Consider the following 20,649-nt stretch of genomic DNA (forward strand, 5'->3'; position numbering starts at 1 on the left):
AAATCAAGTTTCCATGTTTACCTTGGAGCTCAGGTACAGCTCAGCCATTCAGTAAACGTTTACTGACAGCCTGTGGGCCAGGTGCCACGTGGGTGCAGAGAAGAGATTGCGTCCTCACTCACAGCTAAGAGTCATGGGTACGCACACCATGTGCTCCTTAAACGCTGCATAGAAAACACACACGCTCATGCCTATTAAAAGGTTTATTTTCTTCTTTATGCTCAGAAGCAAAGAACTGGCCTTGCCCCCCAAAGGGTCTCATCCTGAAGGAATGGGAGGCAGAGATAGTGACAGGAGGGGGTGTTGGTGTGAGGTTGAATGTGGGAGCTCTTCCACCCCCCCTTTCCCTACTATCCTCTTCAGTGTCCCCCTCCAAAAAATTTAGGTACGAACCCAGCTTGCCACCCACTGGGGGGCTGGGGAAGCACAGCCGTAGTCAAAAAATTAATGCCCACGATCCACAAGAGATGGGTCCAGTGTGTATCTGGTGGGGGATGGGGGGGGGAGGGAGAGAGGGGAGGGGTTGGTTGAGGAAGCCGCTGGGTGGAGGGGAAAGGAAGAGAGGCTGGGATCCCCCCCAGTGACAGTGGGGGTCTTGGTCCTGCCCCTGCGTCTCCCAGCACCACCCACTCCCTTCTTCCAGCCCCGCTTCCTAGCAGAACTGGTCGTCGTAGTCCTCGTCCTTCATCCCCTTCAGCCGAAGCCGGGCAAAGTCTTCAAACACGATGTCATCATCTGTGGCATAGCTTGGTGGTGGAGAGGAGGGGTGAGGCGAGGGCTCCAGCCCTCCTTCTCCACCTCCCACTCCCCTCCCGGAGACAGAGGTGCTGGGGCAGCCATGGGGCTGGAGGTATTTGCAAGAAGGGACAGAGAAGGGCAGGTAATCGGCAGCTCACAAGGCTAAGTCCTCTCGATTGGATGCTTCAACCATCCCTCCCCCAAAAGAGAAAAACAATGAGGGGCAGAGGGTAGGTTTGAATGTTACAGGGATCTCTGTCCAAAGAGAGTCAAAGCTCGGAAGGTAGGGGGTGAGTCTCTTACTTGGTATCAAATTCAATGAGGTTGGTGTCCACAGGGGCATCTGTTTCAGGAGCAGCTGAGGGGAGGAGGAGAGAGGCGGGGTGGGGGGTTGCTGAAAGGACCGGCTTTTTTCTCCTCTGGACTTGCTTCAGGCCTTCCCTTGCGGGGCTTGGGCAGGTGGCAAGCTCACCTGACTGGGGTCTGGGGAGGGTGATGTGGTCATGGGGTTTGGGGTGCATAAGAACAAAAGGCAGCTCCACAGAGACATCCCTGGGGAGAGAGAGAGGCACCGTGAAGAGATGACAGTGCAGAGCCAGAGGAAAGCCCTGCGCCGTCGCCCCACCCCCAGGATTCCCCGACCCCAGCGCTCACCCGCCTCGAGACACCACCAGCTTCACCTTGACCCTGTAGGACACCAGGATTCCCAGCACCTCCTTGTTGGCACCCTCCTTAACGCTGCAAGTGGGAGGAGGAGTTGGACCAGAGCCCGTTGCCCTGCACCCTAGGCTGGTCTTGTGTAAGGTACCCGGCTGCGTCCTTCCTCTCATCTTCTCAGTTCTCTCCAGTAAAAGCCCAAGTCCTTGTGACCCAGCAGCCCTGCCCTGTCTTGCTCTCCATTAGCCCTCTGACCTCACTTCCTGCTCCCACGCTAGCCTCAAGGCCTGCTGTGTGTGGTCGTGTACAGAGGCGCCAGTGTGGGTGAGATCCAGCCCACACTTGCCGGAGCTGTTCCTAGAGGCACGGGGCCCGTAGAGGCCAGCAGTGGCTCTGCGGCCCCTCCTGCCGCCTCAGACACGCGGGGCCGCCTGCCTCTGCGTCTTTGCGCCTGTAGTACCCTCTGCCCGGAGGGCTCTTCCCTTGCGCATCCACAGTACCTACTTCCTTCACATCTTCCCTCAGAATTCACCTCTGGATTACGCACCACCCCCCCCCCGCCCCGCACCACCACCGCGGCTTTATATCTCCTTTCTCTGCCTTGCTTTTTCTCAACACCTATGACTAAACATGCTCTGTATTTTGCCATTTATCTGATCTGTCTGGCCTCCGTCTCTGAGAACGTTAAGAGATGTTTTGGGTCTGTCCTGTTCGCCGATAGAGCCTGGCACACGCCTGGCGTGGAGCGAGTGTCTGTCTCCTGTGCTGCAGGACTCCCCTCCCCCAGCCCCCCTCACATGGTGCTGGACGCCAGGTTGGTGTCCTCGTGCTTGAGCTTCCCGTCCAGGGCGAGACCGCGCTTCTCCCGGTTGTTGCTGAGCAGGGGGGTTATGGTGTACACCTTACAGAACGTGGAACTGGGCGACACCTGGTCACTGGGGGGTGGGGGCAAGAGAGCGAGACTCTGGGGGCGCAGATGGGGTGAGGGGGCAGCTCCCCCGCCCCAGCAGCTTCTCCCCCGTCACTAGCCCCTGCCCTCTTTGGGCACAGGTCACAGGGAGTAGGTTTTGGCTCGACCTGCTCAATAAAATGAGCAGCTCAGAGCCACTCAGCTGGAGGAAATGCCCTTGTAAGTGGAGACAGTTCGGGAAGAAATGCCCCCCAACCTCACGTTCCCTGGGCCTACTCTTCTCCCCTGAGGTTGGGACCCAGGGCTGTTGTGCTACTCACTCTTGTTCGATCTGAGCCACAGGACACTTGTACTGGGCGGTGCTGAAGAGGCAGATGTCAGCGTACTGTCTCACTGTGGGGTGGGGTAGGGCCAAGCAGCTCCGCATGGAGTGCCGGCAGCCCTCCCCCCAACTCCAGACCCAGGCAAGGGCCCGGCCCCAGCGCATCACCACCCCTGCCCCTCTGATGACCCGCACCCTCCCCCTAGCAGTAAACCCCACCCCCATCTCATCCTGGGACAGACAGCCTGAGTCCTTTGAGCCCCTCGGGTCTCCCCACTGGGCTATGTCCTGGGGCTGAGCTGATGCCTGAGGCCACATTTGCAGCAGCAACTCCCTCCCCTAAGACCCTTTTCCAACCCCCATGTCCTACCAGAGACTCTGATCTTCTTGACAGTCTTGGTGGAGTTGTTGGTGACGTGGACATTGACATTGAGGGTCTCCCCATGGTAGTACAGCTTTTGGGGGGGGGGTCAGGTTAATCGGATCTTTTTTCACTGGTCCCATTATTGGTGTGCCCCCCCCCCCCAACACACACACATTGCTGGACCTCCTCCCTCTAAACCCAAGCCCACCCCCAGCTAAGGCGGCCTCCTTTAAAAACACCATCCTGACATGTGGCTTCACCCCTCCCCCCCGGGTCTGCAGCACCTGGGTCCCCACCCCACCTCCTTGTCCAGGGAAGCCTCAAGGTGGAGGGACCGGTCAGACATGAGGAAGTGGCGTGTGGTTTCAGCCGAAGGCTGGGGGCCGGGTTTCTCTGGGGCAAACTGCACCTTTCGGATCACCAGACGCACAGAGTTCCTGGGGGCAGAGATGAGGGGTGAGAGGGTCAGTCCTCAGATGCCCAGACACTGGCTCCCGCCTCCCACAGAGGCCTGGGGCTCCTGGGACCCAGAGGGAATGGTCAGACCTGAGGGGAGGTTGCTTCTCTCACCTTTTGTGGCTTTTCTCTTCTAGTGATTTGGCACAGAAGGCTCGAATCTCAAAGTCTACCCCACAGGCCTTGGGAGGGGGAGAAAAGGTCACATCTTACACAAGGCCTCTGCCACTGTGGCCACTCCCTTCCTTCCCACTTCCCTGTCTTGGGCATGGACTCTTGCCCCATCATGGTCTGAGGAGCGTAGGGCCTGGGTCTTCCGCCTCTGCCTCCCCGAGGCCCGGCCCAGCAGAGGCTCGGTCCTCGCTGCACAAGGTGAGCCCCTCTACTCAGGGCCGTGCAGGTCAAGAGCAGGGGGTGTCGCAACTGAACAGGGACCATTCCATACACCCACTGCCATCGGGGACATCTCCCTATCCTTAGTCCCACCCTGACGTCTCCTCTCCCCCCCCTCGGGTGTGTCCCCGGGCTCCTGCTGGACCCTGTTCCTCCCGTACCTTCCCTGTGTCCTCTGGGCCTGGCTGCAGGGTGACGGAGCAGGGCAGGTTCTGGGGTATCTGTGGCAGAAGAAAAGAGTTCAGTTCTTCCAGAAAGCCCCGGAATCTTCCTCCCAATCTCAAGAGGCTGGAGGACTCCTGGGGAAGAGAAAGGAAAAAGGAAGGGGCCCCAGGGGGGAGGCAGAGAGGCAAGGGCTTCCTGAGTGCAGGGTGACCCTGAAGGGGGGTGGTCTAGGGTCCCTCCTCACTGTTTCTCCCAGACCTGCCCGTAACAGGTGCCTCACCACCCCCCCAACACAGTCCCAGACGCCTTGCTCTGCAGAGGGTGGGGGCGTCCTCACTGTGAAAAAAAAGGGGTGGGCATGCTTGCCCAGCTTCCTCAGCAGCCGGTCCTGCAGGCGGGTGGGGGGCCGGGGCGGGTTGGGTGTTGGGGGGAAGGCCTGGTAGTTGGCGATGAACAGGTCCTTGCGGAAGGACAGGCCCAGGACATCCAGGTCTTCGCGGCCATAGCGGAAGGCACAGGTGAGGGTCACAAACACTGGCAAAGGTGGGCAAGGTAGGGTGGTCAGGAGCCCCCCTTCCCGCAGTCCCCCCACTTCCTAGCAGCAGCTGCTCCTTCCTCAGCAGCATAACACCTGCCTGAATCCTACTCCTGGCTTCCGCCTTGGCCCTCTGTCTCCCCAGGGCCCCTCTCAGTGCCGCCCGTTTCATTTCCCCACGTCCCCCTTTCGCTGCCTCCCCTGGGGCCCCTGGACGCGGGGCCAGTACCTCTGCGGTCCTTCAGGTAGTCAGGGTCCACTAGCACCACGCCATCTGGGAAGGGGACACATGAGCTCAGTTCCTGTCAGCGCCTCTCCTCCACTCCTGGGCCCAGGAACTTCCTCCCCTCTTGGGGCACGTGACGCCACTTTCTGGGCACACTTACCTACAGGATCCACTTTGTCCAGGTGATCTACGAAGTCCCGCTTGCCCAGGTACACGGTGAGCTGAGGATGTAGAGGGGTCACAGGGAAGATTGGGTAGGCGGGTGGCAGGGCTTCAGAGCCCTCAGAAGTGGCTGCCCTGACCCTGGTCTTCCCAGGCTGGGGTATCTGAAGGAGTTTCTCCTGGTTTCCTCCCAGTAGGGTTGGAAGAGGAGAGTGGTGGGCTTTGCCGGACTAGCCAATCTTGAGGCTTTTTAACTGCTCCCTAATATCTTTTCGCACTTCTGAACACCAGTTGGGTGTGTGTATGTGTGTGCGTGGGTCCAGGAGGACCTGGCGCTAGGCAGGCAGGCAGAGAGCCTCACTGCATGTCCTCAAGGACCTCTGGGATAAACAGGCCATAGCCTGTGGGGATGTTATCTGTTCCCAGCCCCAGGCTCCTAAGAGGGCTCCAGGCATGAGCTTCTGGCCCCTCCCCCTTGGTCTCACTTAGGGACCCGAACTGAACTGAGCCTGTCCCCACCCAGCCCTGTTGCTGGCTCAGGCCTTTGCGGCAAGGGGCTTCAGGAGGGAAGGAAGTCGGCTCTTAGCTGTCACAGGAAGTGGGGAGCTTGGGGTTGGGGATTGTCTAGGGGCAGGCTGGGCCTTGTGAGGGCCCAGGGGGGGTTGGGAGAAGCACTGTGGGAGACTCACCTTGCAGTTGGGACTCGACTTCTTGAAGACCCTAACAAAACAGAAAGGGAAACCCCACTGCCTCCCTCAGACTCAGCAGGGACCCCGGTGCCAGGACCTTGTCCCTCCCAGCCTGAGAAGCAGAGCTCACCCGAGATTCCTGCCTGGAGGCTTTGGGGCCTTACCCAGCCCTACCTGTTTCCACTTCTTCCCAGAAGGAAAGGTAACCAGAGGTCCTTAATACTCCCAGCATGGCAGCCCCTCAAAGCTGGTTGCCATGGCAACGCCCCCCCCCCCCCCCGTAGTTCCCCTCCTTCCATGGCAATGGCCACTGGTTCCCAGAGGAACCGCTCAGGCTCTTCCCAGAGGACCTCCCCCAAGGGAACCTGAATGGGCAGGTTGCAGTAGTGTCTGTGTAAGGCCTAACTCTCTTTCCATCTCTGGTCTCCACCTCCCACAAGAGCTGGAGTACTTGAAAGAGCAATGGCTCTAAAATGGTTTCTATTATGGGCAGTACCTAAGTGTGACCCTACTCTCCATTAACCTCCAACTGTCCCCATCTCTGATCTCAGCAGCTTAAAAGCTTATTTGTCTTTCAAGGCCCAGCTCAGGTATCACCTCCTTTAGAAAGCAGATCCAGCCCAGACTCTGGTCACTCCGTTTTTTGGGATTCCTGTCACACATTGTTTATGCTTTACCTATGGTGTGATAGCGTGCAAAAGCAGTTAGCTGTGTATCATCTGTCTCACTAGATAGACTGTGAGCAGCAGAGGCCTTATTAATTTGGGTGTCCCCAGCACAGCACCAGCCATGAGACAAAGATGATGATGCTGGCTAACATTTATTGGATGAATGATCTATGCTCAGCACTGTTGCAAGTATTTCATGTGTGTTATCTCATTTAACACTCTTAGCAACCCAATGATGGAGGTCCTAATGTTCCCATTTTACAGGTGAGGAAACTGAGGCACAGGAGAGGTCAAATATTTTACCTAAGGTCACAGAGAGTGTAAATGGTGGAATTTGGGTGCAAACAGGTGTTCTGGCTCTTCATCACTAAACTATTGTACTATCCTGCCTCTGTTATTGGCATTAGGTTTGTTGGAGTGAAGGAGATTCACTTTCCAGTTGCTGAAACAATCTAAGCCTGGACTCCACCCATTGCTGGGAGGGTAGGGAGGTGTCTGGCAACCCCTATGTCCTGGCCACTTGTGGGCCTATTCTTTGCTGCACCATCTTACTCCTCCCAATCCACTCTGCCTCCGCAGTGATATCTGTGAAGGGTCCCCAGGTAGTAGAAATTGAAATCCTGCCAACTGGCCCATCCCTCCTCCAACTCCACCACCCTAGTTTTTGCTATAACAACTTCACATGCCCCATCTCCCCAGAAGGCCAAGCTATCCAAAGACTATTAGGCATAGGGTATGGAGGCCCCCAGGTATCCCCATCTAATAAAGAAGAGCAAACATTGGTAAGGTGGCAGCTAGGATAAGCACCCTATCTCCTGTCCCCACTTGGGGGCTGACTGCTGTGGCATCCTCCAGCTCTCCCTCCCCTTTGCTTCTGGTTTTCCTCTTTGTCCTAGTGTTTCTTCCTATTAGGAGTACTGGCAGAGGGTTGGGACAGCCACAATCCGTTGGACAACTGGAGTGTGGCTCTGGGGTAATTGCCCTGAAGCAGCTGCAGGGCACCTGCCCTTTGGATCCTAACCCAGCCAGCCTCCTGCGGGCTAGGGAGGAGCAATGTGTATACTGAGGTTGGCGTGACCAGAGAGGTACCCAGTGAGGTGGCGGGGGGCAGCAGAAGCAGATGCCCCTTCACACTTCCTGCTATTCTCTCCATTTCCTGTGGCCCAGAATTTGATGGGGGTGGGAGGAATTGTGCCAAGTCAGCAGTCCCCCTTTGGTCCATCCGTCCCCCTCCCTGAACCACGTAACGGAAATCTGGGGCCTCCCTCAAGTCAGCAACTTCCCCTTTCTCTGTGTTTAACCCCTAATCCAGGACACCAATCCTCCCTCTGATCATCTCTCCAATATCAGTTGACTTGGTGCTCAGAAACCTATGCTTTTCTACTCTACGGGTGGGGAGTGGTAGGGCTGGTAAAATTTTTTTGCAGAACAAGTGACAGATCAGAACCAGGCCCCCATTCCCGATCCTCTCTGGAGAGAAGCAAATAGCCCCAATCTTTTTCCTCTTTTGCTCCTGATCCCCAGGGACTCAGGCGTTCACCCACTGCCCCCTTGGGGGTGTTGGGTCACAACAGGAAGTGGATTTTGCTAGAGACCAAAAAAGAGAACTCGGGGTGTCAGTGGAAGGAAGGAGCCTCGATTGCACAGAAAACATCCGGGGAGTGGATGGCGTGCCCAGGGCAGATACAGCCTCCCCTCACCCCCGGGAAGAGGGGTCAGGCCCAGAATCGGGAAGGGTCTCCAAGCACTCTGCTCCACCAAGATGAAGCTGTTGCTCCTAGCAACCCGGGGGAAGGCAGAAGTTTGGAAGCGGAGCCACCCGGCCCTTGGGACAGGTTGGGGCAGCCCGACTGCCTGTGGGTTACTGGACAGGAGGCTTTCCAGTGGCTCGGCACGAGTCTAGGGGGGATCCCCTCCTGGCATCCAGCCTGCCCATACCCGTCCCCTCGGGGCCGGCCACCTGCTCCGCCCTCCTCCGCCCCTGCATCGCAGCCTGTACCGGAGTCGTCCGGCCCCCACATCTCTGCGAGAACCCAGATGCAGGTTTCCTGATCCCCTTCAGCCCTCGCTTTCTGCAGGGGCTGTGGCATGCGTTCCCCTCATCATCCCCGAGGACCTAGGCGTGCGGCCCCGGATGGCCGTCCCCTAGGGACCCAGGAGTCCGACCCCCGGATTCTCTCCCCCGGGTCCCTGTCTGGGGACCGTCCCGGCACCCGCCCCGAGCCGCCGCCCACGTCCCGCCGCGTGGCCCCACCTCTCTTACCTGGTCCCGGGTTTCTCCCCCATGGTGCGCGCGCCCGCCGCCCGCCCGGTTCGCGGCTAGCTCGCAGCCTCCTAGCCCGCTGCCAGGTCCCTGCTCCTCCCCGCGCCACTGCGCACGCGCGCCCCCGCTCTTTCTCCACTCCCCCCTCCCCTCCTGTCCCTCCCGCCTCGGATCCTGGGGAACCGAGACCAGATGCGTCAGCCCGGATCGCGCGCGCCACGGCGCTGCCCGCCCTCTCTTCACAGACACGCGCGGTGATTGGCTCCACCCGCTCCCCTCCGCGCTCCAGCCCCACCCTTGCCGAAGGATCCCTCGCCGGCGCGCTGTCCCTACACCCTGCTCTTCCCGCCCATCTCTCCGCCCCTCCGCACCCGCTTAGGAACTGATTGGGCCTCCTCAAACGAAGGCGCCCGCCTTCCAGGGGATTGAAGCCCTCTGATTGGCTCCCTGCATCCTGGACCCTGCAGGGGTCCCCTCCCCTTTGTTTGCTTTCTCAGTGGCGGTGGAGGCGAAGGCGGTGGTGGGGGCGGTGGATGAGCTCAAGCAGTCTAGGAAGGAGGATGAGGGGAGGCACACGTGGGTGAACGGTTCCAGTTGCGTGATACTCGCCTATTGCGCGTCGCTCACCCGCTCACCCCAGAGCTTGTAGCCGTCTTTGGCCCGCCCTCCCGCTTCTTTATTGTGGTGTGTCAGCTCCCCCTGGTGTCTGTCTTTGATCTTTGCAGGGTTACTTTTCCTGATCTCTCTTAACCACCCTTCTCCATCCGTTCATCAAAGCTAGCATCCATTCATGCACGCCTGCATCCATCCATGCCTATTTTGTGCTAATCACTATGCTAGGCGATGGGGACCCAGACATGAATTAACATGGCCCCTGCCTTCCTCGTATGGTTGAGGAGACAAATAAAGAGGTATTATGATTCCAGGAATGCTATAATAGAGGTATGACTCAGAAGACAAAGTGACTCCCAGCGCTTGACTGGGGGAGGGATGGAGGCAGTGCAGGCTGTCCAGAGGAGGGGACATTTGAGGACAATCTTTCTGAAGGGTGGGCAGAAGTTGAGAAAGGGTTTTCCAAAGAGAGAGAAAGGCAAGGGGCACATCCTGTTCTGAGGTGTTTGTGGGGTTAGAGGGCAGGAGAGATAAGGCTGAGGAGGATGGCTGGAACAGGAGGGTGAAGGATATTGTATAGCAGGTAAAGGAGTGAGACAGGGGCCTCCCGTGGAGGAGGACACATGGATCCAGTAGTGGTTTTTTTAAGCCAAGGGGTGGCTTAAAATCTTCCTAAAGGATGAGATTTCTCCTTTAGGAAGATAATTCTGGGCAGTGTGGAGGGTGGAGGGAGTGGGGCATGGCTGTTGTAGGTGAAAACTAGTCAAGGAGAGATGATGAACAGTAGCGTGGAAGGGAGAAAGGGGGCCAGGCTGAAGAGTCATTTTTAGGGCAAAATTGAGCGGACTTGGGGAAGATGATGGATGATGGACATTTCTGGACTTAAGGAGCTAACATATTCTCCTTCTTCCATCTCTTTCCCCATACTCCCCTATCTCCCCCAAATGAACTAACTTCACCCTTCTCCCTCCACTTTTCTGTGCAACAAAAAGTAATGTGCACAACAAGTTTCTGAAATCATCTTTAAGGTTCAAATACAGGCCTTACTAACCAGCTGCCACTTCCCCACCCCCAGTTCTCCCACCACCTTCTAAGCTCACTCTTCACACCTTTCGAGCTTTAGCTCACGCATTTCTTTTAAACTCATGAATCACTTTTGTCAAAGGGTCATGACCAGAAGGTAATGAGATCTATATTGCTACATATCTAAAGTGATTTTGGAGCTGAAAGGTAGTGGTCTGCATGGCATGAAAGCTACTGCATTAAAAAAAATACTAATATAAAGACAACTTTAGAATATTAAAGAAGGCTGGAAAGAATGAAAGAGATACACCATATAATCATAGTGGGAAAAACCATCATTATAAAGACATCATTTCTCATATTGCCTATAAATTGAATGCTGTATCAAAATAACAATGAGACTTTATTGGGGGGGGAACCAGATTCTAAACATTATCAAAAGAATCAACTTTCACATATAGTCAGGAAAATTCTGAAAAATTGGAGTGAAGCAAGCATTTGTCTTACCAGATAATTTTTTATGTTATGATAATTAAAATAGTGTTATTGGTGCAATCATACTAAACGTGGCAATGAAACAGAATAGAGTGTCCAGATAAACACCCACATGGTAGTATTTCAAGTCCATGGAGAAATAATGGCAGATTCACTAGATAGGGTTGGGACAATTGGCTATCCATTTGGGAAAAAAGTTATATCTCTCACACCTTAAACAAAATGAATTTTAAATGGTTTAAGATCTAAATGCACAGAATAAAACTATAAAAGTATTAGGAGAAAATACATGAGAATATTTTTATAACCTTGGAGGTTAGGGAAAGCCTCGCAAGATATCAGACCCCAGGGCTTGAAATAACAACAGCTTACACTTTATGTACAGTATCTACCATGTGCCAAACATTGTTCCAAGCATTTTACAAATATCAACTCATTTAATCCTCACAAGCCTATGAGTGAATGTTCTACAATATCCCTACTTCATAGATAAAGAAGGGGAGGCACAGTTAAGTAACTTGCAGACTCACACAACTTGCAAGAAGCAAAGCTGGTGTTTAAACCCTGCAGTCTAGCTCCAGAGTCTGTGCCCTTAATCACAACACCTTACTTGAAAAAGGCTAAGAAATTTAAAAATAACAAAATAAAAAGGCAAATTGGAAAAGACCCCTTGCAACCTTGCAACACAGATAACAGTCAAGAATACATTCCCTCATCTACAAAGAGTTCCTACAAATTAATAAGATTAACAACCCAATAGAAAAAGGGGTAAAAGTTATGGAAAGATAATTAATAAAGAAGGAATACAAATGTCTACTAAACATATGAAGTTACTCCATTTCGCTAATGATCAGGGAAAACAAATTGAAAGAAGGAGATATTCTTTTTCATTATTCAGTTGACAAAATTAAAAAATAAACCTAGTTTTGGTATGATGTATAAACTATAGAACACTGTCCTACATGGTTGGCAGGGGTGTTAATCGATGCAAACTTTCTAGAGGGCATTTTGCTTAGTTCTTGTCAAAATTTAAAAAGGCATTTTCTTTCATCCAAAACTCATTCATTTATTCACTCAACAAATATTTATTGAGCACTTTTTATGTGCCAGGTACTACTGTTCTAGGGGATGAGGATAAAATATTGAAGATGACAAGACCCTTCTCATGGGGTCTGTATTTTAGACAGAAGAAACAGTCAGTGAGGACTTCCCTGGAGGCCCAGTGGTTAAGAATCCGCCTGCCAATGCAGGGGACATGGGTTCAAGCCCTGGCCAGGGAAGATCCCACATGCCGCGGAGCAACTAGGCCCGTGCGCCACAACTACTGAGCCTGCGCTCTAGAGCCCGCGAGCCAAAACTACTGAAGCCTGTGCGCCTAGAGCCCGTGCTCTGCAACAAGAGAAGCCACCGCAGTGAGAAGCACGTGCACCGCAACAAAGAGTAGCTCCCGCTCACCGCAATTAGAGAAAGCCCACGTGCAGCAATGAAGACCCAATGCAGCCAAAAAAAAAAAAACACGAAAACACAACAGTGAATAAGTAAGAAAATAAATTTTGGATAGTGCAATGAATTGTAAAAAAAATTAAATAGGGTAATGTGATAGAGGGTAATGGGGGTGAGAGTGGGAACTTCTTATAAAGGAGTCCTTTCTGAGGATGGCCAGATGGCGTCAGTCATACAGAGTCAAAGGAACGTTTCTCCAGGCAGAAGCAGCAGCATGTGCCAAGGCACTGAGGTGGGAATGGGCTTGCCAGAGGATAGAAAGTAGGCTAGTTTGGCTCAAGGATAAGGAAAGAGAAGGAGAGTGACTTATGTGGTATGTGTTGAGGTCACAGGTGGGTATGGGTTGGATCGTGGGGATTCTAGTAGGCCAAGGTGAAAAGATGAGATTTCATTCACATGATATTTGGAAGCCACTGAAGGGCTTTAAGCAGGGAGTGACAAGAACTGACTTCCATCTGAAAAGACCACTCTGGTTGCTGCGTGGAGAAGGGAGTACAAAGGGCCAGAAGGGGAGCAGGGAGAGCAATGAAGAGGTCACTGCAGGAGGCTAGCATAAGAGGCCACGTGAGAGAGAATGGTTACTTGGCCCAGCGTGTCACTGGAGTTGGAGAAGTAGAGAAAAATGAACCCTATTGGGTAGTATATTTTGGAGGCAGAATGCCAGGACTTGAAGAAGAATTAGATAAAGTGCGATAAAAGAGGAAAAAAGATGACCCTTGCATTTGAATCTGGGATTTGAATTTTATTAGATTCAAATTATGAAGATTTTGTGTACAAAAAAATGCACAGAAGTATTAGGGTGTTCACTAAAGTGTTTGTATTTTTTTTAAAAAAGTGTTTGTATTAGTTAAAAACTGGAGCAGCTGGAAGTACTCAGCAATAGAATTGTTAACTCGTGGTGCGCCCATTTCATTGTACCGCGCCGCTTAAAAAACGGCGTAAAGTTGCCCACAATATATATCGAGTGACAAAAGCCAAGTGCAGACCCCGCTCTTGTAAAATATACTCTGTATTTATGTGTTTGTGCATAGACTAATATTAGGAAAGTATACACATTACTGGGGGAAGGACTTGGGGGAGAGGGAGTTTCTCTTTTTACTTTATGCCCTCTTTATTGTTTGAATTTGTATTTGCAAGGCACGTGTATTGTATCATTTCTGTCGTTGTAAATGTAGTTAACAATATCTATGATTTCAGACAACGAGGCCAGTTCCTTAGGTATCAGTGATGCCTAGATCGAAAGTGTCCTGCGATTACGCTACGTTAAAGGCTAGCTTTTGGACTCCGTCGCCTGTAGTCCTGACCACGTGTTCTTTAACCGCCACTGGTCCGCCCTCCCACCCTCGACCCAGCCCACCGACCAGGCCTTGACACCCCGGGAACTAAACACCCACAGCTGGGGCGTCCCGGCCCTTCCACGCCGCGCATGCTCCCTCCCAGCCGGCGAGCGGACTGCAAAGCGCAGGACCAAGGCCCCCTCCTCACGCCCCCTCCCCTCGAGGAGTCCGTCGCGGGGTATTTGCGTCATCGCGCCACGCCACCTCCAGAGCCCGGGTGAAGATGGCGGCAGCCGTTCTTAGCGGGCCGTCTGCGGGCTCCGCGGCTGGGGTTCCCGGCGGGACCGGGGGTCTCTCGGCGGTGAACTCGGGCCCGCGTCTCCGCCTGCTTCTGCTGGAGAGCGTGTCGGGGTTGCTACAGCCGCGAGCTGGGTCCACCGTTTCTCCTGTGCACCCCCCAGTCCGCTCGGTCCCACATTTGCCGGGGCTCATGTGCCTCTTGCGGCTACATGGGACGGTGGGCGGGGCCCAGGTGAGTCTGTAGCCCGCAGGCCCACGGCCCTGTTGGAAGGTTGGCGCAGCTTTTGTGCACCGGGGTCTTGGTGTACTGCAGCTGCAGTGGAGAGGTGGAGGGAAGGAAAGCTGGGGGCAGAAAGCGGATCCAGGTATCACTCTGGACGAGATTCACGCATTTCTCCTTTATCAGCCGTGAGTCGAAGAAACTCGGAAGAGGAAGGGCCTCGTTTTCTCTGCTGCTGGGCTATCGGTAGACACGCATGAATGGGTTCGATCCCAGGCCCCGTCATTCACTAGATGTATGATCTTTAGCTTCTTTTTCACCCGGAAGTATCTGTTTTGGGGCTTGTTTCGACTGAGTGAATGGATGTAGTCAACAAATATTTATTGAGCTCTTACTGAGGGCTAAATCCTGGGCGCTCCAGTTATAGATGCGATGGCGATGAACAAAATGTTACAAAACACTATGAGAATTCTATAGTAGGGACCTGTAACCTAATCTGGAAAATTGCAGAGATTTTCTTGAGGTACTGGAGTTTAAGTTGAGATCCCCAAAGATAATCATAGGAGTTGGGTAGGGGAAGAAAATAGGAGGGGCGGTTCAGTCAGTGAAAAGCTCATGTGGCAAGGTCCTCTGGTAGGAACTGAAAAGAAGGGCATTGTGCTTGAGGTTCAGAGATGGAGGGGAAGAGAGTGGCCGCTATGAGGTGAGTCGGCAGTGAACAGATCATGCAGCGCTTTGTAGACTGGTTTAGAAGAGTCCTTTGGATTATACACAGAATAGAATCTAACTTCCATTCAGTCCTACAAGCTAGAAACCCAGATGTCATTCTAAACACTTTCTTTTTGCTCACACACCTCCGTATACAGTCTGTTAAGTCCTTTTGATTTTATTCTCTAAGTAGCTTTCAGATCTGTCCACTTCTTTCCATATCTTTCCCATTGCCCCCATCCTGGCTTTAACCCCCATCATCTTACCCAGATTCCAAGAAGACATAACTGTCTAACCTATGGTAGGTTCACCTTTAATATTATCTCCCGTGCTCCATCTTCTCCCCCTAACCCTCCCCCAAATTCTGTTCATCCTGCAAGACCCGTGTACATGAGTTCTTCCTTGTCCAGCATTTGTTACCGGGATCTTCCCAGCTCTATGCTTCCTTCCAGGAAGAGGGTTATCACAACCTGCTGGGTGGTTCAATAATCTTAGCCCCAAATTTATTAGAGATGACCTCATTTATTTATTAGTCCTCATTGAGGGTGACAAAACTGTGCCTCTGGTATCTCAGCCCAGTTCCCCTCCTGTGATTCATGTGGTTCCTAAGTATTTCTGAAATATTATCTATTCTGTTTATAAATGTGTGATTTCCGTCATCATCTCTTTCAAGTCTTCCCCTCCTCCCTCAAGGCGAGCTACATGAACTTAATGTCTTGCTTAATTTCTCTTAAGTGTCTAAAGTCTAGAAGCATTTTTTAAAAATTGAAGTATAATTGATTTACAGTGCTGTGTTAATTTCTGCTGTACAGCAAAGCGACTCAGTTACACACATATATACATTCTTTTTTATATTCTTTTCCATTATAGTTTATCCCAGGATATTCAATACAGTTCCCTGTGCCATACAGTAGGACCTTGTTTATCCATTCTATATGTTTTGATATAGCTTATATCTACTAACCCCAAACTCCCAGTTCATCCCTTGCCCACCCTCCCTTCCCCTAGAAGAATTTTGAGTAAAGAATCTAAGGGTGATGTGGGAAACACCTTTAAATTGCCTGTACTATATTTTTGGATATATCTTGCCTTGAATTTTTTTCTGCTTCTCTGTGTTGTATTGAGTTCTCATAACATGGAACTGTGTGGTGGGTTTCCTTCACTTCCTTGTAGATTTTCATTCAACAAAGATTTTCTGAGTATCTCTTATGTGTTACCTACTATTCCTCATCTCTAGGTAGATAAGTAAGACATCATCCTTTTCCTCGGAGAATTTCTAGCTTAGCTGAGATGAGAAATGAAGGTAAGTAAATAGGCCTGGCGCTTGACAGAAAAAGAGATCCATTGATTGGCCCATCCATCTACGCTTAATCACCAACTTTGCTTTCCCACGGGTACTGCAAACTCAGTAGTTCCAAAATGGAACTACCTGAGCACAGTTCACAATTTCTGGCTTGCATTATGGCAACTGGTCTCCTTGCTGTCAGTCTTGCTCTTTTTAATTCATTTCCCACACAACAGCTGATCCTGTTTGTAAAATCCTTAACCTGTTTGCTGCCTTTTAAAATCCTTAAGCACCTGAACTTTCCTGCCTCAGGGCCTTTGCACTTGTGCTTGGAATCTCTCCCTGTGCTGCCTCTCCATACCTGCCCCCCCCAGCCACTCCCCAGCCGCAATCCCCCAAATCTTTTCAACTCAATGTTTGTTTGTCACTGCCTTTGGGAAACCTTTCCAAACCACCTATGATTAGCTGTTCTTTATTACACCATATGGAAATTATTTATTCATTGTACATATACACTCAACCTCCTTCCCCCATACCCACACAACTGGGCTTTGATTTGTTTTTGTGTGTAGTTAAAAAAAAAAAAAAAAACTTCTGGAAAATTTCAGATGACGCAAAAATAGAGAAAATAGTATTTTTAACCACCCCCACCCCGGCCCGTGCTGTCTCTATCACCCAGATTTAACAGTGAACATTTTGCCGGTCTTGTTTCATTCCCACTTTCCCAACTCTGCCTCCAACCTCCCCTGCCCCCGGAGCATTTTATTTTTATTTATTTATTTATTTATTTATGGCTGCATCGGGTCTTAGTTGCGGCACAGGGGATCTTTCGTTGTGGTACGCAGGCTTCTCTCTAGTTGTGGCATGTGGGCTCAGTAGTTGCGGCACGTGGGCTATTTGTGGCACGCGGGTTCCAGAGCGCATGGGCTCTGTAGTTGTGTCACGCGGGCTTAGTTGCCCCGCGGCGTGTGGGATCTTAGTTCCCCGACCAGGGATCGAATCTGCGTCCCCTGCATTGGAAGGCGGATTCTTAACCACTCGACCCAGGGAAGTCCCGCCTCCCGCCCCCCCGCCCCCCCCCCCCCCCCCCGGAGCATTTTAAAACAAATCCTGTATCTCATTTCCCTTATAATTGCACATACTTTGAAGGACAGAGTGTCTTGTTCCGCCTTGTGTCCCTAGGGCTTTGTACTGTCCCATTCTCTGGCCAGTACCCAGTGATCTTCTTAAAAATATCAGTAAGATTGGAGCATTGTCCTGCTTAAAACCGTACACTAACTTATTGCACCACGCCTTACATAGTGCGGCCTCTGCTGGCCTCTTGACCTCCCCTCACACGACTCCTGGCCTGTCTTCACTGTGCTCCAGCCCCCCCAGGCTGATCTCATTTCTGCAGCAGCTGAGGCCACTGCTCATCAGTTCCGTCGCTCTCTGCTGGGAAACTCCTGGGGAGGTGAGCTGCTTGTTTAGATCCCAGCTTCCATGCCACCATTTCAGAGGAGCCTTTCCTGAGCACGCTGTTTTAAAATACAGTGGTCCTTCCCATTTCAGTCATTTTCTGTCAGATTATTCTGTTTTGGTTCTTTCCTAGCGTTCATCACTATTTGAAATAAATTAACTTATTTATTTATTTATTTATTTATTTAATTTTTATTTATTTATTTATTTATTTATGGCTGTGTTGGGTCTTAGTTTCTGTGCGAGGGCCTTCTCCAGTTGCGGAGACCGGGTGCCACTCTTCATCGCGGTGCGCGGGCCTCTCACCACCGCGGCCTCTCTTGTTATGGAGCACAGGCTCCGGACGCGCAGGCTCAGTAATTGTGGCTTGCGGGCCTAGTTGCTCCGCGGCATGTGGGATCCTCCCAGACCAGGGCTCGAACCCGTGTCCCCCGCATTGGCGGGCAGATTCTCAACCACTGCGCCACCAGGGAAGCCCTGAAATAAATTAACTTATTTATTATCTGTCATGTTCTCTCTTCTCTTCTTACCTTGTTTAAATTCCATTATAATCACTTCCTCACCCTTCTGCCTTCATTGTACTTGCCCGGCAACACCCCGTCTGTGTTAAATCCAACTCTGTTTATTTGGTGCCTGTACCTGTACAGCTCAGTGTGGCTGGAGATACATGTATCCTGGCTGGCTGGTCTCACTTTAAATTCATGGCTATCATCTTCTCAAGTGGACTCTTAGTGTTGCCTAGCAATCCTGTTACATTTCCACTTTCCTAGACAACCTCTGATTACTTCTCTCCATCCTCACTCTTAGCTGATGACCTCACTTCCCATTTCAGTGAGAAAATAGAAACGGGGATGGGAATTCCCATAGGCTGCCGCCACCGCATCTGCCAGCTTACCTGTGTCTCTGCTCGTATGCTCTGCCTTCCCTCCCATTACTAGGGGTGAGCTGGTCCATGCCCCTACTCAGGCCAGCCCTCTACTTGTACATGACATCTATCCCCTCTGCATGTACACAAGTCCATTGCTTCTCCACTTGTTCATCATCAGCTTTTCCCGCTTTGTTAGGTCGTTTTCATCAGCATATAGCTCAAAACCGCTTTAAAAAAAGTCCCCCTTCCAGCTCCTGCCCCATTTCTCTGCTTCTCTTTATGGCAAAACTCTTTAAAAGAGTTGTTTGCACTTGTAGTTTCTCCCATTCTTCTTTTTAAAAAAATAATATTACTTTGAAATGATTTACAATTTATAGAAAATTTGAAAGAATATACCCTTCCCCCAGATTCCCCGAATGTCAACATTTTAAATGCATATTTGTTTTATCATTCTCTGGGCATATTTTTTCTGGGTCCATGAAGGAGGAAGTTGCAGACATGATGCCCTTTTGCCTGTAAATTCTTCAGCGTGCATTTCCTTAAAAACGACGTTCTGTTACATAACCGCATTCCATCATCAAACTCAAAATCAATATCAGTACCATAAGTGATTTAATCTATAGATCTTATTCCAGTTTTGTCAGTTGTGCTAAAAGTGTCCTTGATAGCAATAGAAAAATTTCTTACGATCTTGACATTTTTGAAGAGTACAGGATAGTTATTTTATAGGATGTCCCTTAGCTTGGTTTGTCTGCTGTTTTCTGATGATTAAGTTCAGGTTGTGCAGTTTTGGCAGGAATACTGCAGAAATGATGTGTGACATTCTTGTCGCATCGTATCAGGAGGCACATAATGTCTCTTTGTCCCATTACTGGTGATGTTAACTTTGATCATGGGTTAAAGTGATATCTGCCAGGTTTCTTCATTATAAAGTTATGATTTTTTTCCTGTGGGGAGATTATGTAATTTTGTGTATTGTTACCCTTTCACCCGTTTTTTTAGTGTCCATTAAAGATTCTTCCCTGAACGAATCATTACCCTGATGGTTGTCCCTTAGAACTCATCCCATTTAGGCTTTTAGCTTAACTACTTCACCAAAATACTGCTTTACCAGGTAACTTGGTAAGTCTTGAAGGTCAACAATGATCACTGAAGATATCAAGTTCAAAGGTCAAATTTTGGTCCTCCTATTACTTGACTTGTCTGTAATATTTGTTACAGCTGATGACACCTTTCTTGCAAAATTTTCTTCACTTGGCTTCTGGGATACCACTCTCTCTTGATTCTCCTCTTACTGTACTGGTCACTCCTTTGTCGCCTTCTTTACTGGTTCCTCCTCTCCTTTCTAACGTCTCACGGTTTGACTGCCCAAGAACCCAGTCCTTGTACTGCTTTCTTCCTCTGTTTACACTCACTCCCACAGTGAGCTGATCCAGTCTGATGACCGACAACTTCCCACATCCATACTCTGACCAGGATTTCTCCTAACTCCAAACTTAGCTACCCAGTGCCTACTTGGCATTAAATAGACATCCCAGACTTAACACCTGAAACTGAACTCCTGATTCTCAGCCCCAGACCTGCTCCTCCTGCGGTATTCTGCCGCCTAGTAAGTGACAGCTCCAGCTTTCTAGTTGCTCAGGCAAAAAACTTTGGAATTAGCTTTGCCTCTTTTCTTTATCTCCCACCCATATCCAGTGTGTTATCAAATCCTGTGGGCTCTACCTTCAGAGTATAACCACAACTTGATGCTTGAATCCCCACTGTTACCACGCTCTTTACACTGCCTCATCTCTCTCCTGGATCCTTAAAATAGCCTCCTACTTCCGTCTGCTTCTGCCTTCTTGCAAGGCGACTCAGGTGTTGTGGATGTGTTTTAAAAAATAAATTATGTCAAGTAATATCCCTTCTCTGCCTAATTCTCCTCTACCCCATGGCTTTTATCTTATTCAGAGTGAAAGTCAGCGGTTGCCTATATGACTCCAGAAGGCCCCACCCTGCTCCCGGGGCCTCGTCTCTCCCACGCAGTCTCCTCTAGTGACAGTTCACCTCCTTGCTGTTCCTCAGATACGCCTAGTGTGCTGTCATCTCACAACCTTTGCTCTTGGTCTCTGCTTTGCCTGGAACAACAAAAAGTTACCAGCATGCCTTTTTTTTTTTTTAACAGTTTTATTGAGATGTAATTCACATACTTACAATTCACCCATTTAAATTGTACAATTCCATGGTTTTTAGTATTTGCAGAGTTGTGCAGCCATCACCATGATCAATTTTAGAGCATTTTCATCACTCCCAAAGGAAGCCCTATACCCATTGATAGTCACTCCCCATTTGCCCCCAACCCCTCTCTGC

The 20,649-nt window shown here is 50.8% G+C and overlaps 2 protein-coding genes across 6 annotated transcripts in view; one reads left to right on the forward strand and one right to left on the reverse strand.

The window, feature by feature from the left end:
- PELP1 (proline, glutamate and leucine rich protein 1) overlaps window positions 1-20,649 on the forward strand; it is a 45,485-nt gene that overhangs the window by 8,154 nt on the left and 16,682 nt on the right. The window contains exon 1 of one of the 2 annotated variants that reach the window (XM_082371031.1): window positions 13,543-13,990. The exons of the other annotated variant lie outside the window; for it this stretch is intronic. Within the exon in view, the coding sequence (XP_082227157.1) occupies window positions 13,742-13,990 (249 nt within the window). The 5' untranslated portion in view covers window positions 13,543-13,741. Of the gene's footprint in view, window positions 1-13,542; window positions 13,991-20,649 lie in introns of those variants that run through there. 2 annotated transcript variants of the gene reach the window in all.
- Window positions 189-8,694, reverse strand: ARRB2 (arrestin beta 2). Of its 4 annotated transcripts, none has more exons than XM_082371081.1 (15): window positions 8,549-8,694; window positions 5,618-5,648; window positions 4,927-4,987; window positions 4,770-4,814; window positions 4,343-4,539; window positions 4,002-4,061; window positions 3,562-3,629; window positions 3,293-3,428; window positions 2,998-3,082; window positions 2,626-2,698; window positions 2,193-2,330; window positions 1,393-1,476; window positions 1,211-1,290; window positions 1,042-1,096; window positions 189-844 (listed from the first exon to the last, which is right to left on the reverse strand). In XM_082371081.1, exons 1-15 carry the CDS (start codon window positions 8,569-8,571, stop codon window positions 694-696), a joined length of 1,287 nt encoding a protein of 428 aa, XP_082227207.1. In that variant the 5' UTR covers window positions 8,572-8,694; the 3' UTR covers window positions 189-693. The 4 variants fall into 4 exon arrangements, with proteins under 4 accessions (XP_082227207.1, XP_082227206.1, XP_082227209.1 ...); XM_082371080.1 differs by having other exon boundaries at window positions 1,042-1,132; XM_082371083.1 differs by having other exon boundaries at window positions 189-746; window positions 8,549-8,693.

This window comes from Balaenoptera borealis (assembly GCF_965194805.1).
Source record: "Balaenoptera borealis genome assembly, chromosome: 20".
Classification (NCBI taxonomy): domain Eukaryota; kingdom Metazoa; phylum Chordata; class Mammalia; order Artiodactyla; family Balaenopteridae; genus Balaenoptera; species Balaenoptera borealis.